This window comes from Protomyctophum bolini (genome assembly GCF_963924005.1).
Source record: "Protomyctophum bolini genome assembly, chromosome: 12".
Lineage (NCBI taxonomy): Eukaryota > Metazoa > Chordata > Actinopteri > Myctophiformes > Myctophidae > Protomyctophum > Protomyctophum bolini.
In genome coordinates, this window is record NC_137873.1 from 22864822 (window position 1) to 22883846 (window position 19025).

General features: G+C 43.9%; 1 protein-coding gene across 6 annotated transcripts in view; it reads left to right on the forward strand.

Moving 5' to 3' along the window:
• ptprfb (protein tyrosine phosphatase receptor type Fb) overlaps positions 1–19025 on the forward strand; it is a 194967-nt gene that overhangs the window by 88438 nt on the left and 87504 nt on the right. For all 6 annotated transcript variants that reach the window (XM_080777291.1, XM_080777295.1, XM_080777294.1 and 3 more), the window contains one exon: positions 17331–17519. In XM_080777291.1, coding sequence (XP_080633417.1) covers positions 17331–17519 — 189 coding nt within the window. The remainder of the gene's footprint in view (positions 1–17330; positions 17520–19025) is intronic.

Sequence of the window (19025 nt, forward strand, 5' to 3'; positions counted from 1 at the left end):
CAATTATTTTTAGACTATTTGTTGCCCAGTGATACGTCAAGTCCATATCAAGCAAGTGCGGGGAGGGATGGCCGGCAGCGGTGAATACAAGGTGATTGATCATCACACTCCCTAATGACTCCATAAGAAGCGAGCGTGCACACAGCACTGTTCTCTGTACCCGCAGAAGAGACACAAAACACTTATTTGTTACTCTGTTTGTGTGTCTCCATTTATTTCTGAATGTTTAAAAAAATAAAGAAAAGCGCTCGATCGGTTCACTTCCGAGGGAGCAATGCGCTGAGTGTCAAGTCAGTTGAGTTGGCGGTTCCCAAAAATATAGATACATTTACAATATAAGGAGTAACCTGTAGCCATGCCATCAACATGACATCCTAGTACTGAAGTCATAGGCTGGCCTGGATATATGGGCAGTTGGGCACAACAGGGACACAGACAGAGAGACAGGTACAACAGGGACACAGACAGAGAGACAGGTACAACAGGGACACAGACAGAGAGACAGGTACAACAGGGACACAGACAGAGAGACAGGTACAACAAGAATAATTGGTACAACAAGTGTTGCATAACCAGGCCAGGCATGCATTTCCAAGTTGTTTCACAGTAACACTATCAATTTGTGATTTTTCTTTAAAAAAACAAGAATCTGCATGAAATTGATTGAACCTAGTGGAAAAACACACACACACACACACACACACACACACACATTATACTGCTGGATTGTAGTTTTCAACCGAGCGATAGAAAAGCATTAATTATGCTTACACTGGCTATAATATAGATTGTCATAATCTCCAATGGAAACAAACCGCTGGCTTTATTGCGATGTATGGTATCATAATTATATACTGTACATTGATTGGATACAACTTGTATCCAATGTAGGCCACTAGGCTATATAATTGTCTCATGTTTATTAGCCTAGCGTTCCGGGCACCTTGGCTCCTAATGCAGCGTCACAGTGCATCGCCGGTTCGAGTCCCATTCATCTGATCACTCCCCATCTCTCTCCCCTTTTGTTTCCTGTCTGTCTTCACTTTCCAATGTCAATAGACAGAGAGACAGAAAGCCCCAAAAATATCTTTAAAAAAAAGAAAGTGAGTTATACTGTTCAGCTAAAACATTAATGACTAGATTAAACAGGAATTGTTGCTAAAAGTGACTTTTTATAGAAGTATGGTTTTACCCAGACAGAATTGAAATAAATAGTTTTTCAGTGATATTTATATTTTTGCATATACTGTCTGTACACTGTTATTTGCCAAGGACAATCGGGAACCATAAGCGACTGCCTTCGCCATGGAACTCAGCTGTCGGTTTACCTTATTAAAAGAGGTTAGCCCAGGTGATTAGCAGCGTCGAAGGCTGTAGTTTACAGCCTTAGAGGCAATTTTAGACACAAAGGCGTCTGTATCACAACATATCGCATATCTGGATGGCTAACCTCTGAGTCAAGAGCACTGCAGGCGTGACCTGGCTGACGTCGCGTCACTGTCCACAAGATGGATGCATGATGAAACATCAGATGCCCTTCCCTCTCCGCTATAGAAATAACAGAACTTTCTTTTTTTTACAACCTGCCTGAGTCAATGGCCTACGCACGTCAATATCTGAACCGGCTTTACTAGACTGACAGGGCTGATGAGGTGACTGAGAATGCTGTTTGTCTCACAGTAGCTAGACAAATAGATAGATATATAACATCTGGGGCACAGCTATTGACAAGTTGTGAAGGACAAAACAATTGCGTGACAGACATAATTAATTGACATCCACCATCTGGGGGTCAACGTTGGGCTTGGGCTTCTGTTACAGCCGAGCCAATCAGAGCCTTACCCTTTCCTCGACAAAACCCAGACATGCTAACCTGTGATTCTGACACTCGCGGGAATTGATGATGTAAGACTGACCACATGGGACAAGCGCAGGTGTTCCCGCTGGTGGCTGTGATGCGCAGTGTGTTCTGTACTGGCCTTTGCCAGTCAAACTTCCCCAAAGGGTATGATAAATGAACATACGTGTACAGTATGTTATACAAGCCCATGAACGGTATGTTGTACACTACACACATAGCTGTCCTTTGTCCCTCCTCAAGCCTGCCTGATTTTGACTTGCTGATGCGTGCTAGTGTGACAGCTCACAACACGTTGTGCTTGTAGATCTGCTATTTACAGCATGCAGCAAAGTATGATGGGGCTTTCAGTCATGAATGAGATTGAAAAATACTGTTGTTTCTCCCCTCTCAGTACTGACCAGCCTTTTTTCCCCCTCCTTTTTCCTTTTCCTTACTTTTCTCTTGTCTTATATCTTTCTCGTGCCATCTCCCCTCTCCTATTATTCTCTCTATCTCTCTCTGTCTCTCTCTCATTCTCTCTCTCTCTCTCTGGTGTGCGTAATCAGCTGATCTCTTGTCACGGCTGACTGTAGGGCTTAGCCAGCCGTTCACCTGCGGGGAGCTGCAGAGGCACGTTTTCACACCGGCTGAGTTGGGCTTTAGCACTTTTCACAGTCCTTTCTCTCCCCAGTCCTTCTCCAGTCGCTCTGTAATTCTGTCACGCCACACCACACCGGCCCGCCCCCCAATACTCTCGCTCTCTTCTTTGTTCGCGGTCGTTCTCACGCCCCCCTGTGGGAGAGGTCACCCCCACCAACACTTAGACGTAGGACCCAAAGTCAGCTCAGCGGTGTGTGTCGCCCACCCCACCATTAACAAATGGGTGTGTGAGATGTGCACAGAGCGAGGGAGGCAGTGACGTCAGAGGCAGCATGACTGATTCGAGAGAGAGAGAGAAAAAGGACAAGTTCTGAGTTGCAGTTGAACCATTTTTTATGCTTGTCACGCCATCACAAAGGCCTCCGTCTAAATTTACTAACCGCCATCCTATGAGCTAATCCAGGATGTGAGAGTCACCTACGCGCGCGTGCGTGTGCGCTTGCGTGTTTGGGTTGTCGTTATGAATAATTGCCAACTCAACTGGTGACACTGCTGCTTCTTGAAGTACAATACCTATTAGGACATTAAAGTATGAGGGCAGATTATTCATTATACAATGAAAGTGAGGGTATGGTGGTGACTGTGAAAAGATCTAGTTTAGTGGTATCCGCAGTTCCATTGCCACACAGTGTGCATGCGTGTGATTGCTAAGTAATGCCCTGTGTGTGTGTGTGTGTGTGTGTGTGTGTGTGTGTGTGTGTGTGTGTGTGTGTGTGTGTGTGTGTGTGTGTGTGTGTGTGTGTGTGTGTGTGTGTGTGTGTGTGTGTGTGTGTGTGTGTGTGTGTGTGTGTGTGTGTGTGTGTGTGTGTGTGTGTGTGTGTGTGTGTGTGTGTGTGTGTGTGTGGCTCGTTCCTGTCTCGCATTGCCTATATGGTCTTTTCGACTGACCTGCATGAATAAATAATGATGCTGGCAATGCTGACACGCTCCTTGGTACAAGGAGGAAGGGATGTCTGAGAGAGAAATGTGTCTAACTCTCTCCTTTCTCTCCCATTCCCTCTCTATATCTCCTCCTGACTGTGTGTCATTTATTCCCGTCCTTCCTCAACCTTCTTATTTGTCTCCATCTCATTTCTCTACCTCTCTGTCTATCAGGCTATTTTTTATTCCCATGTCTCTTTTAAATCTTACTTACTGCCTTTTTCAATTCCCCTCTCTGGCCTCTTTATAGTTTTATGTTATGTCCCACAGTTCTCTCTTTCTCTCTCTCTCTCTCTCTCTCTGTTTAATATGGTGTCCATTGTGTTGTGGCAGCAGTTAGCAGAATGGATAGATAGATGACCGGAGGGAGTGATGAGTCATTACTCGGGTAACGACGCCATTGTACTGACCTTGAGCACATCTCATTGAATTGAATGGCCTCAGTAAATGTCCAGTTACAGTAAATGGGATCTGGTCTTGTGTGGTGTATGAAACAAACTGCTCTTGGTCACAACGAGACGCGTCGGCTCACATCAGCACCAGTTTTGGGACACATGTTGCCGCCGCTCAGAAGTCAGAGTGCATTGCACATTTGCGTTTAACTACATTCTTACATTTCACATTTTTTGGCCAGGAGAAGTCAGATGCAAAATGTAATATCACACTTCAAGAAACAGGGAGGGAGAGAAACAAGGCATCAGAAAACGCGTTATCGCACTAATGAGGTTGACAAGCGGAATAATATATATCTGAAATCCTCAAATGTTCCACTTACTTGAGCTTCTACGAATTCCACTGCATTCTGAATACAAGGTACATTGTGTGACTTCTTTCCCCCCCTCATTTTACCCTCTCCTCAGTCAATTGTGGAACATTCTCTCCCAGCCCCTCTGGGAGCGCTGAGTGACAGGCAGACCTGTCTCCCGACAGGCAGAATGTTATCTAATGGTGCCAGATCAAAAGAGCCATCATTACCAGGATCCTCTGCTGTCAGAGAGTGATTTAGACTGGTTCACAGAACACCTATTCTTTTCATTTTTATTTCGTTTTTCTTTCTTCCTTCCTTCCTTTTTAAGTTACCAAGCAGCTCGACATCTAATGTGGGGAGAAATGTAATTTCAGAAAAGGTCAGCCGACAAATATGCAAGAAATCAAAGCTTCTGTGGCGGAAAAAAACCAGTTGCCTCCCTCATCGAAAACATGTCGTACATCAAACTTTGACTGGAACAGCTCCCCATAATATTAATAGAGTTGCAGCCCTATGAGTCTATTTTATGCTCCCCTGATTTTAAGATGGGGAGGGGGAGAAAGCCACAAATGTGATGCAGCACACAATGCTGTAATATCTGATGGTATTGCACGCAGTTTGAAAATGAGAAATATTAAAGTGAAATTCGGGTCAGGTGTTGCCATGTTTTGGGTGTGTTGACTATTCATTGTTCCACTGGCAGAAAAACAAATTACGGCCTCACCAGTTAGGATGGGCGCCCTTTATTTGCTTGCCGTGCATTACAGTCCCCTGGTGCAGAGGCAGAAAATGCTTGCGACACAATGGCAGTAATAAATATCTCGGGAGCCAGGCAAGTGCGGACAACAAACCTGACTGGATAAACAGCATAGAAATCTCATTGCGCTGTTCCCGGGCAAGATAAATACATACAGTGGTTATATCTGAATGATTTAATACTGAGCTCTGCTTCTCCGACAACTTAATCCCCTCTTTCCCCCACTGCTATTCAAATCATCTACAATGAGCAAAATGGGGCCTGTTGTGTAACTGGCTCTTTTTGTAACCACCCCCTCCCCATTTCTTACCTCCCTGTACATTTTATTCTCACCCTTTGGTTGGATCGTTGGGTTCTTTTTGGGTTGGTGGGAGGATGAAGTGTGTGTGTGAGAGACCAGAGTAAATTTTAAGCACTGCTTGTTTGACATTACTGAGGTTGGTCAATGAATAATAATTAAATAGGAGGACAAATATAGGCTTGCTAGACGACCCTTGTCCTCACTCATGGAGAGGAGTGTTATTTGGCATTACATTAGGAACACACACACACGCACACACACACACACGCACACGCACTGTACACACACACACACACACACACACGCACACACCTGTCCACAGGTGTGGACCCCCTCGCTGTTTTCTCTAAGCTCCAGTGTGACGGCTTGTGTCACAGATTTAATTTTTCCCACCATCTGCTGGCTGGAAGCCCGGCGTCATAGATCATAACCAAGCTGACAGCTACAAACTGCATCTGTCTCTGCACGCCCCTCTCAAGGACTTACACAATATGGCGGGGCAGAATCACTCTTTTGGCCACCCAATCTGCATCTTTCCCTCCCATCGTTAAGCATTCCAAGGACTCCTGGCCTCACCGGGAGGAGAGGGGTACCGTAGACTGCGAGCATAGTAGTAACAGTTAAAACCCCTGTAGCGTTAGAATAATGTAGAACAATGTCAAGTAACCATTCCTTTGATGTTTGATATCTGCAAAGTATTCCCTTACAGCACATGAACGTTTTGACTGCGAATCCGTCTGTAAATATAAATAATTAATAAATAGCAGATCCCACGATTCCACTGAAAGCAAGTTGACCTCGGGGCGTCCGTAGAGAGTACCTAGAGTGCTAGACTGTCCTTCCTCCAAAAAGATTAATTAAAATACTGCACACTGGACGCTTTTCCACATGAAAGGCATCTACATGGTAGCGGCAGACTTCATTTTGGGCAGCTTTGCCTTATATCACCTGTACTTGATGTGTCCATCAATCGCACAACCCTGCCGGCAAACTGTATCTAGCGAAAGGCCGACGATGTTTGCTATGCCTCTGCAGTCGATGCAGACCATGTCTGTGGCCCGGGGGGGTATGGAGAGGTCAACTAATAGACATGGATGGGGGAAATGAGGTGAAGAGAGAGAGAGAGAGAGACGGAGAGAGAGCGAGACCACCAGGCAACATTCAGCCATCTGTAAAGAGTTTGACATTCCCCACCGTTATGCGCAAATTACGAGCATAAGTGGTATATTTAACTGCTTAGTCTTATAATTTGTACATTGCAGTCATTTTCATTTTTTTTGGGGGGACTGCAGCCCACCACTTTTTCAATTATTTGACGGGATCAGTTTTAGTATTAAACCTGCAAAAAACACATCTATATTTCTGACTTTGATGTGTTACAAAGTGTTGAAACCTCTCACAAGCTGTGACTTTGCTGTATTGTACTTATTCCTTGGTAATTATAACAGTTTTCAAAGTGTGTTTAGCATCAAAGCTCTATAAATGAGGTTGATTGGAAACGTCCTTGTCAACACAATATGTAGGGTAATGGACATCTCCCCATTCTCCTAACGAGTAAACAAGAACAGATTGTGTCCTGTGTTAAGTTTACAATTGTATTTTGTAAACATTAACCCATTTCACAGCTTCAGAGGGTAGAGGGTAGTAGAAAGCTACAGTAATTAGACCTGTTGTGTTTGCGTTGAATCGAGAGTGATGCATCTTCTCCAGCTATGATTGTTATTGAATGGTCTTATTGACCTGACCCTGAAGCTGTCTTGGCGCCACCGACAGTATTGGAGATATAACACAACCGTGTACAGCGGTTGGGGATAAGCGTGGCTTGTCCAATAACACAGACGGGGATATCTGCAACTCGATGAGTCCAGATTAAATGTCCATCACACACAACTGCTCCGCGCATTATTCAATTAGAGCATATTACTTGAAGGCTAGCTGTACAATACACTGTGCTGCTTGCGACAGCGTGACCGATGTGATTATCAGTAAAGTGTCACTGGGCTCGCATTCTGAGGCTCCCTCCGTTAGACTAAAGGCTTAAGGCAGCTGAGTGGGTCAATAGTAACACAAACGCTGCACTGTGTGTTGTCTATGCCGCAGCCTCATTTGTTTTTAACCTTGGCACGCATGTGTAGATATTTGCACAGGTCTGTTTGAGCTCAGAATGCTGTCACAAAAAGACCATTGTTTTCAGCACTGGATTCATATCATTCCATACTGTACAATGGAGAAAAGAGAGGCACATGGAGCAGTCCCAGTCACTCCCAGGGCAAGGAGTCCAGTGACATTTTGACTGCCAGAAATACCTCTGCTGTGGTCTTGCTTTATATAAACAAAGAGACAGTGGAAATGAGAAAACCTTACCTGGTCTGGGATGTCACTCACAAACATGCCCCTGAATAGAATCATTTGAGTGGTTAAATTCAAGCAAAATGCGCACTCACATCTCACAGCTCAGGATTAATTTAGCATTAAATCAATTTGTCCACTGGCTTTGTGCCGATCCTCTTGCTTTGGTTACAAATGTGTTTCACTTATCGAAGAGTCTGGTGTCTGTTTCTCAATCTCTGTGCTATTCTGCCTCGTCCTACATACTAATTATACTACTAGTAATATATGAATATTATTATTTTCAGCAAGTGACATGGTTGTACAATAAAGTACCGGTATTAGGCTTTATTCACTAAAGCATGATTTATGCTTTGGTGTCGCATACCCAAAATAAACAATCTACAAGCTCACATGTGAGGCTTAAATTCAGTCTCTCACAGTCATGGCTTTCCCATGGAACACATACATTATATTATAATGTAACTAGAACATGTGCTCAGTAGAGCACAGACCTCCAATCAAGGTGACTGTTAGGCCATTTTAACTTCATGATGCATGTAACCATGCAGTTCTTCCTGGGCCCGTTGTTTCTCAATTATTGTTGATCCTCTGGCCGATTGCCTGGCTGTTAGTGTAAATAGACGTGTTCTTATTAATCTGCCTGGTTGAATAAAAGTTAAAAAGAGAACATTATGTGCATAATATGCAAGAAATCAAACCAAGTATGGTGTTTCATTCAGTCGGTTAGAAGCAACGCCCGCCGGCCGTGCTTTGCCTCAGGTGAAAGAGTGAGGCGCGGGGTATGTGGGCCAGTGAGTCAACGGCTCCCTCTGGCCTGCGCCAGTCATGGATGGATGGGCCCGCAGTGTGTCAGGAGGCTCTAATACCCACACTCAATGAGCTGGCTAATGGGAGTCCTTTCACCCTGACCCCTGCTTCCACACACATTTACACACTGGGTCATATAAGGTTTAGCCCCCCGGTCCAAGCGGGAGTTAGGGGAGGATGGATACCGCTTATAACACCAGCCCTGTATGTCGAGGTTCCAAGCCTGACATTCCTCCGTCTTCACCAAGTGTCCCCCGAGGCCCATTTGGCTTAGTGCTCTAGATCTGTCAGCCTAGACAGCTGATATGACGGATTAAAATGGTACACTACCCCTGTATCAATATTCTCATTAACCACTCTACACAGCACTACATACTTTGTCTTATGTGTGCTTGTAGATCTGCTATTTTTGATTTAAGACATTTTGAAAAATCTTTTAAAAGTGTAGACATTTTTCCGCCTATAATGACCAAAATATGACGGTTACGTTGCAATATAGGGTTACGTTGCAATATAGCAGCTTGCCCCTGTGGAGCTGTTGAGTTGTGTTTTGAAGCAACTCATGTCTTCCCAGAGCCTCCCCTATATAATCAAAGTAGACGCAGGCAACGGTGGCATGTGAGGCTCAATGTTATTCATTATCTCTGAGTGATAGAATAACTAAAGGCTGTCAAAGGAGTCCAGCTAGTGAGGATTTAATTAACCAAACCTGCCACATTCCACTACAGCCGCTGCCTTTCTCAGGACTCATAAAAGCCATCCCTATCTACCCTAATTACACTAAACATGTCACAATAAAAGTGATTAATTAATCCCTGTGATTAATTTGAGTTGCGGAGAGGATCAATTCATTCATTTATTTGCAAACTGCCACTCGGCTTCCTTTTGTAGACCGATTCCATTAACCGTCACGCTCCTTAGGTTTCCCTCCCCGCTCCCGTCCTTGTTCTCGCTTTTTATAAGACACATGGAAGGAATAGCCTGGCTTATTAGCCAACCATGTATTACAGTGGGAAATTCACTGGAAGCCCTGAGCCCCACACACACACACACACACACACACACACACACACACACACACACACACACTCTCTCTCAGAGGCAGGTACATTAAAACACATGCAAGCCCGGGAAAAAAAAATAGGCTTAATAAAAGGAAAAACAATCTTGGTGGGGTCGTCAATCAAAGCCCTTGTTTTAGGCGAGCACAATGCACACCGGTTGAGACATAATCTCACAACAACAATGGCCCTACAGCTGCGCCACCCATACATACAGTAGTTAATGGAGGATGTGATCTTGTGTAGTGGCAGAGGCAGCGCTCGTCGCGCAAGGTGACTCGGTCAGCGCGGCCGTGCACATTTCCGAGGGGCCACCCTTGGGCTGCCGTAATGGCTCGTGTGTGTGTACACGTGTGTGTGTGTGGCGGGGGGGGGGGGCACGGTTATGTACTAACCGATGTGCCGCAGCATAAATAACAGCCGCAAGGCATCTGGCAGGGTCGTAGATCATACTGACGACCGTGGAAGTAGGAATAGCAGATAGGAGATGAGAGAGAGAGAGAGAGAGAGAAGGAGATGAGAGAGTTAGGGATGAAGGGGTAGATGCTGGTAGTAGTGAGGGAGGTGTTAAAACAGAGGGAAGGAAAGTAGAAAGAAAAGAAGGATAAGAGGTGGGGGGTGTATTGGATGACTGTTATTGATTTTCTGCCTGTAGGCGGAGAAGTAAGGCCAAATGTTCTGCTCAGCCAGACAAAAAAGTGTATTATTTCAAAGGTCATGGCATGCATTACAGCCTGTTATTTCTTTTCCAAGTACACCCAGATAAACACAGGCATGAGAGAGCAATGATGCAGCCTTTCAGCTAATGGGAGCTACCGACGTGTGTGTTATTGTTTCCCATGGCTCTTTGTGTTTCTTGGGATGGTCCGTTGCGTGCAGGTGTGTGTCTGTGCGTGCAGATCATCGGCGCCCACAGCGCTATTTGTTTTAGCCTCGCCGTTTCCACGGCAACAACCACAACAGCGGGCCAAGCGATAGAGTGCCAGAGACAGCACAGGCTTCACAGGGATCTCAGGTGGTTTTCAGCGCCACGACATCACACATGCATCCAAATACGTTACCGCTACAGCATGCCCCCCCGTTCCCAATCATATAAAGAGTGATTGGCATTTACTTGCTGCCAAGTCGAGAAGTTGAAGCACCCTCTTCAGTGTTCCACCCTAAACCTAACCTCCCACGGGGCAGCACACCTAAACCTAACCTTAACCCATGTCTAACCAATGACTAGTCTAAACTAAGTATGCGCACCATATGCATATGGAACGAGAAATCCCATCAGTTGCAAGTGTCTTGTTGTCTCTACCCGTCTTGGCAGCCCTGACCTTTTCTTGTTGCTTGCACAATCGAGTTTTCATGTCATTACAACAGCATTGCGTCAATACCCCTCCTTGGCATTTGATGCAGGAGGTAGTAGTCTCATCCCTGATCCCTGTCGAGGTAGTAGTCCCTGCCGTGGGAGCTGTGCCCGCTAGTATTCCAACAGGAAGATCAGGGTGATTCCCAGTCACATAGTCCATTCTCGTTCGGACGTGTGATTATGTCTCGCCACATCTTACCTCCACTGCTTTGCAAGACAAAGAGAAATTGAGTCAGACTAATGCCTGTGGGACTGGCGGCTAGCATGTCTACCTTTTCCTGAGGCGCGGGTGTTAGTAACTAACTGGTTCAGTGTCACAGGACTCTAATAATAACAACTAACTGAAAGTAATTCCTATTTTGCCAGGCTTAATTAAAGTGAAAGGCTGACTGAGCCCAGCTTTGCTGAAGCAACAACTGTAACGATGTATCATTAAAAGTTCAACACCAGTCAATGGGAACTCTTTTTTTCTCTCCCCATCCTTTCATCCCCAGTCTACTGAGCAGTGGATCACAACATCCCCCCACCCCCCTCCTCTGCTATACTTTTGATGCACTTAAAAGTTGAACAAACCTCATCAAAGTGAACTCGCTGGTTGCTTGTTTACACACCGTCACCACATCCCCTACTATTCCTCCTTTTTTTTCAATTAGCCCCATGTTATTTTATGTTATATTTTTTATGTTTTGTTTCTTTTTTCCCCGCACACCACCTTCTGCTTCAGACACTCACTGTGTCTCAGACAGATGCAAATGTCTCGTCTGGAAGATGTTCTCGGCTCGAAACAGCCCCGGGCCATGCACTTTGTTTCCACAGACGGCTCTGTCTGTCTACCGAACACCCGGCACGATTACAAGACCAGTCGAGACGACTCCCGCGCAACGTAGCTCCGTGTTACTCAGGCTAGTCCGACCGGATAAATAACACGCAGTGTAGGGGGGGGGGGGGGGGGGGTTGGGGCCTATGCATTATAAAAGAGAGTGTTTAGCTGTGTCAACTGCCAGACATAGTATGCTGAAACATGGCATATGTATGCATGTGGTCTTGATTGCTAACACATTTGACTTGAATTAATTTCACTCTCAAAAACGCTTAGGCTATCCACTATCACAATCCATTGATCTAGGTAAACGATACATACAAAAAAAGAGGATTGCGTGTTTTGCAGAGGGGCATAAACTTTTTTTCTCATCGTCTTCTGCACCCATAAAGTGTGCTGATGTATGTGTAAAAGGGTTGTTTTTAGTGCAGTAATATTTCATGAGGAAAGTGGCTGTGTTGCTGCCGCCGGGCTCCCTTGGTTCGCACTATCAAAGAAGACATCACCTTTAATTGTCATCATCCATCACTTGGCAACAGGCACACGTGGAGATCATACGGCCTTTTATTCCATCCAGGAAATGAGTTCAGTCCAGATTTAGAAAGCAAAAAAAAAAAAAAAACAATAAAAAAAAAACATTGGGCCTCATTCAGGAAGCGATATACAGTAAGAACAGTTTTTCTCTTATTTTGTTCTTAACTAGATTTATTTTTTCTTATTTAGTTCTCATCTGGGATTCAGCAATGTTTTCTTATTTTTGCTTTTCTCTTATGTAAGAAAACATTTTAAGAGTGTTTTTAATTTTAATTGAGTTTGATCAATGCTAGGGAGGAAATTTGAAACTCACGACCCGACTACGGATAAGTGGTTTAAGATGGATGGATGGATATTATATATAACATTCTATAGAGTATTATAATTATATTATAAATATATATAATTATATTTAGGCTATAATCGATTGCTGCATCGATGCAGAATCGTGCACGGCCGAATCGCGATGCATTGCTGAATGGATTCTTTTTGACACCACTACTGCTCTGTGTTTCGAGGCTGATAGTGTGTTTGTTTTGTGTACCACTGGCCCAGTGTAAGAAAAACGGTGTAAGCGGCATGCCTCACTCCAGAGAATAGGAAGCGGGACCGCAGCATTAACTTGAAAGGGAAATGAGCTGGGGTACGTTTCTCTTCATATAGAAGTGCCGCATCCTGAGCTCCTGCTTCAAGGCGTTCCAGCCCCTTATGAAGTAACTGGGGGGGGTGGTGGGGGGAGGTGTTGCACTACTGTGCCCCCATGGAGATGAATATATTTGGGGTGAGAGGAAAAAAGAAATGCAAGCCTCCCAGCAGGACAGTAGGATGGGGATCGGGTCTCTTTCAGCAGGGTTCTGATTAGACCCATCGTCCTGGTTGCCACGCTCCACTCACACTGGTAATTGGAGCTGGCAGGAGGTTGGCATGCAACCCTCCCACTGCCCCCTCCCCCCTCCTTCCGTCTACTCTGCATCTTAGCTCACCTGCCCCGACTCACGGATGTGATGTGGTTTATGACTACAGTATCAAGTTCTAATGCCTCTAATTACCAGTATTACACTGTTGTGTCTCTCTTTTACAAATTATGTTGCCAATGTCTCCCATGTGTTTTGGTGTATACTCAAGGCCCCCACTGCCATCCTAATTGAGCATCGCAGCCACAACACCACATTAAGCACCCCCCCCCACACACACACACACACACACACACACACACACACACCCCTTTCCTCTTCATTATACCATGCTGCCATAACCGCTGTAAACAAGTTTATCTGTTAAGCTGCTCATATTGCAGTAAGACTCCTTGTGCGTGATATATGCCAGTTCAGAGAACAATGGTCTTATTCATTGCTTTTACAACATGGCGGAGACTGTTTGTGAGTTCCCTAGCTTTGTGTAGGGTGTTTCTTTTCTGGCAAGGGCACTCCCATGCTGCCTCTGGCTCATTGGTAAAACTATGTTTTTTTTTATTAGATTCCAGTTTCTATGTGGTGAATGTGTTACGGACATTACCAATAAAAGGGAGTTCCATTAGATTTCATTGGCTTCAGGAGGCACAAAGTCCTCAGTGCTACTGTGTCGTACGTCAGATAAGCGGCTTGCAGCATGGTGAGCTTGATGCTAGCTGTTTTAAATCTGCACAAACGGTCCAGATCAGTGGCTATAGATCAGGACTCACAGCGGAGGGAACGGACACACGGCTGCATCCATGCATGCTATAGAGACTTTGACTATTGGCTGCCCAGAAGGCTTGGCTGCCAAGCTCTGTCTCTCACGGCATGTTCTACCCCTGTCTGACCCTGGCAAGATGGCAACCAATTACTATCAGAATGAGCCATGATGCTGGTATGATTTGTTTTCCACCTACGTTATCTTAGTAATGGAGCCCCTATGTGACTCAGTGTGTGGCTTCTCTTCCCTTTTCTCTTATTTCCCTGTCCTGATCAAACTGCGGGGCTTATTTTTTGGTGATGAATTACCCACAGAAACAAGAGCGTCTTTTATTAGAGGTGCACTCTATCTTGACAAAACATCAGCTTGCATTGCTTACACTGCTTTAATAGAGGCTCTTGCCAACCCCCCCACACACAAACACACACATACACACATACATACACCTTTTATTCTCCCTTCAAATTAACAATACTTGAACAAAGACTTGTCCTCATATTCCCCTTCCTGCCTGACAGGTTAGTACGCCAAGGCCATCCGACCGTAGGAATCACAGGGCTCAAATCCTTCCTGAAAGATTGAATATTTCTTTGACAGTTGTCTGCGTGAATTGGTGCTGAGTGCTCGCTGCATTTTGTACTTCTCTCAACTCAAAGTTGAGAGTTGTTGCATTATGCACATTCATTAGAAAGCTGTCTCTTTTGTTATGACCAATATGCCATGTCACAAGTAATTATGATAAACTAGGTTGTATGGCTTAGCAAACCGTAACGGATTGAGGCATTGATAAAAAAAAGAAAGTGTAAGGATTACCAACCATGCAAAATAACAATAACAAATAAATAAAAGTCTCTCAGTGAAAAATACTCTTTGCCTGAGGCTGCACCCCAGCTAGTAAAAGGTTCAAACTCTGACAACTTTCACTGCATGTACTTAAATTGGACTAAATTGATTCGTTATTTATTGTACCAAACTCACAGATTGCCACCTTGTTTTTGGGGTGGTGTTAACAGCTCTTTTTTTATACCTCAATATGAATTGGCTCAATTGAAATCTGTTCTGTTCACATAAATAGAACATTGTTTGTTTTTTCTCCCTGTCTATTCTCTAGGCAGCAATTAACCTTAGAAGTCTACTGCGCTCTTGAATTGAATCTCTTCTTGGCGTGACTTGCACGATTCTCAACATGGAAGTTTATCAAGTACACAGCCACCTCCTACTAGCTAATTGCACAACGCTTGTAGTTGTAGCCCACACGGCCTCTCAACACCTTCTACATCTACATGTGCGAGTTTACACTGAAGCCCTAGTGCTGTGGGAGCTGTTTCCACTAATCATCCATACTGTGAAAAGGCCCTGGTTTTGTGTCAGCCACTTGTGCTAACAGGTCCCCCGCAATGCAAACACTAGGCAGAAGAAGGGGATAGATTCACATATAAGCTTCGCAGCATCTGTTTGCCTTTTAAATTATTCCCTGTTTGTGCTTCCGATATGAAAGAGGCGCTGACTCGTGTAATAACTCCTTTGGGGTCTTCTGCACTGTTAAACTGATGCTTCGCATTTTCACAGCCCCAAAACATGTGCCAATAAGTCTCAATCATAAATATTCTATAGTCCAGTCCGACTAGAGTGATTGCACACATCTCTTTGTTTTATGTTCAAATGCTTTTCCAGGAGGAGACATAAGTCCTTAAAAGAGTAAAATAAAAAGAGGAACAATTTGCCAGGCAGTTTGCGTACTTAAAATATCAGCTTTCCCTGTTGCTTTAGTGTCATGGTCTGGGAAAGGTGTCCTAATTTGGATGTGTTGTATGAAATGAACCCTCCAGTGTCAGAACAGGCAGATAGTGGATTGGATTCTGTGGAGCTGAAGAGACTGGCTTCACCGCAAAGATAAGAGGCCATGTACAGATCTGTGAACCAAAACTGAACATGAGACCATCTGGGCAATGGTCCAAGAACGGACTTGAAAGTGGGAAGCACAGCTTAGACACTGGAACAACGTAGCACACCCCCGCTCGCTCGTATTCTACAGGTGTTTTTTTGTTTCTTTTGTCTTTTGTTATATACTCACTTAAGTAATGTTTTTATTTGGACCCATATAATAAGCAAAAGGCAGTGTAGTGTGCAAAACTGAAGAAAAACGAAATAACTAAATCATTATATATTCACACTTTTTCCCCTCTTAGTGGAATGCTAATTTAAAGGATCAAAAGTTGTAACAAAAGCCCATAATGCATTTTGTTAATACCGTTATTATCGTTATTTTGTACAGATTAACTTCAAGTGTCAGGCAACCTACTTGAAATGGAACATACGGGCAAATTGTAAGTCTGTTCTCCCAGTACTTTCTGCAACTTTCTGCAGATACAAAGAGTACACCCATGCAGTAACATGGTTGCTGGTGATTGAGGGAGAGAGGGTTCTTTCTCCGGTGGTTGTCGCTGTTTTTTGAAGGCACGTCGTTCAACCTCTCAACACTGTGCAAAGCATTTATGTAAATCGATGAGTAGGTTCCCTATTGACTAAAACATTTTTAAACAAGCCTGTACAGAAGTATTCGGCTCAGAAGAAGTCACCAATAGACAAGTGGCAATTGGCACACTTGGAGGAGCGTTTATGTCGGGAATAATTAATGCGTGGTGCGGCTGGTGCCAGGAAGACATTATGCACTGAAGGCTAGAACCCTGTTGAGAAAGGAAAGGAACAAACTACTCCATTTGCAACTTTCTGTTATGTCTTGTTGACTAATGAGAGTCAACCTTCTTCCACTTGGGACTGCATGTGACTTTAAATGTTTTAGTTAATTGCTGTAAAGTTAAGGATGTGAGTGACAAAAGTAATTTATCAATCACCATATGGAAATTTCATGAAATATAAACACAATTAATGAACACACATTTTTACTCTTTGGAAACTTTACCGCTAATTAACCCATGGGCACGGCCAAGTATCTTGTCAAGGTGCCCAATGGCAAGAGTTTTATCAAGGCGCCCAATGGCAAGAGCTTCCATCACCATTAGCACTGCGCCCCTTGAGAATTATTTCCCAAGGCCCTGGCCCCAAGGACACTCATCTACATAGAAGAGGAACGAGCAGAATACAGATCTGAAAGCATGCTGATAACCAGACTCCCCAAGGGGCTGAATAATTTCCTCAGTGTTAACAACATCAGAATGTAACGGAGAGCGCAACAAACCCACTTAGCCATTTGCCTGTAACACCTAATTTCTGCTTTCATCATGGTAATGATAACTCATGCTTGGCAGTTCTTTGCATTCATTGGCGGCTTTTGATGCATTCCGCATATCCTCAGTGAAGCCGACTCAAGATTTGTATTGTTACACATAAAGGAACATACTGTAAGACTAAAATTCTTTGGTTTTTGGTTCCTCAACTTTTGTAGTAGCAAACAATAACAAGGACCTATTATCAGGGTCTACCCTCCTTTCACAGACAGTTCATTGATGACGTTCCCCTCTCATTTTGTCTCTCCAGAGAACCAGATCCCACACGGCTTCCCAACCATCGACATGGGCCCCCAGCTGAAGGTGGTGGAGCGGACCCGAACGGCCACCATGCTGTGTGCCGCCAGCGGAAACCCAGACCCAGAGATCACCTGGTATAAGGACATGTTACCAGTAGACATCAACAGCAGCAATGGCCGTATCAAGCAGCTCCGCTCAGGTATGCATTGATTTGATTTTGATATATATTATATGCGGTATATATTTGTATATAATATACAGTATATTTAGGTGTAGAAACCTTGTATCTCCAGAAATGTGGACACCAGGTTGAAAGTGGTTATATTGTTTTGTGCAGGTTTTATAAATATTTAACCAATAAAAAGTATTAGGATGAGCTAGTGACCAAATAATAACTACATTGGATCCATTTTTCTATTTCCTGATCTTCAGCCTGAAGATCTGTGTAAAATTAAGTTAAGTTAAATTCATCCTGTGGTATTTATCAAATAAAATAAATAAAAACTAGCAGCATACTGTAATAAGGAGGAAAGGCTTTAGTTTTAATGGCTTGTCTTTTAAAATAATTGTCAGGCTTTGCCCTGAAAGCGTTGATACGGTATACGCTGATAACTTGGAAACCACATTTCCAGAAAGATGGATGCTTTAGCTGTATTTGGATGCTGTTGGCTTTGTAGGCTCTGTATGTACTGAGAGCGTTGCCTGGGTTCATTGCATTCAAATAGTGACTTCAGTTGTGCACAATGCAACCTAATGATACAGCTGCTGTGTTCAAGGCTTGTGAGGTGCACTGCATCGTTAATCCGTGTAAATATGACATCAAATTATGGTTAACCGCAGATAACTGTGAACACTCCAAGGGTACACGTTTACAAAATGTGCATCCCTAATACAAAGGCCCTCTCATATTTGCCTTCATTGCCAGTACTGTAAATCCCTTAAGACTTAAAGTTGGTGTGTGTGTGTGTGTGTGTGTGTGTGTGTGTGTGTGTGTGTGTGTGTGTGTGTGTGTGTGTGTGTGTGTGTGTGTGTGTGTGTGTGTGTGTGTGTGTGTGTGTGTGTGTGTGTGTGTGTGTGTGTGTGTGCGTGCGTGCGTGCGTGCGTAATAAGTGTTAAATAGCTCTATATTCTGAAAGTAATCATTGCTTCAGTGTTCAGTAACAGGCATCTCCTTGGCACTTTAGCTCTTTAGGAAACAGAAAAAAATGTCATGGTGGTATATCAGTTTCATCCAATTAGGAGAAAGAACTCATGCAGGATAAACAAGTAAAAATTGAATAATTAAAATAAATAAATAAGCAGACAAATGTGGAATTGGAGCACACATTAACACTATTAGCGCCGGGATTTCTTTCAAAATAGAAGCCGGGAAGATATGGCAGCTTTTACTCTGAAAGCCGGGGGCTTCCGTTCCGTACAAAAACTGGGAGGCATAATGTTCCTTGCTTACCTTTACGATCATTACGATAAAGACTCTCTAGAAGCGTTAATATTCCGTGCGAGAGGAATGTTGAAGTCAGAAATGAAGACAGAAGTATAGCCATCTGGTCAAAACCACGGAGAGCTCCTTAGATTACGCGTGGCGAGCCTTTCTTTCTCATCGCTTAACAGGGATGTTAACGGGACCGCGCATGCGCGAAAAGCAAGGAGTACATTGCAGAAGGATAGGCCAACCCCCAAAATAAAAATAAAAAAACAGAATATA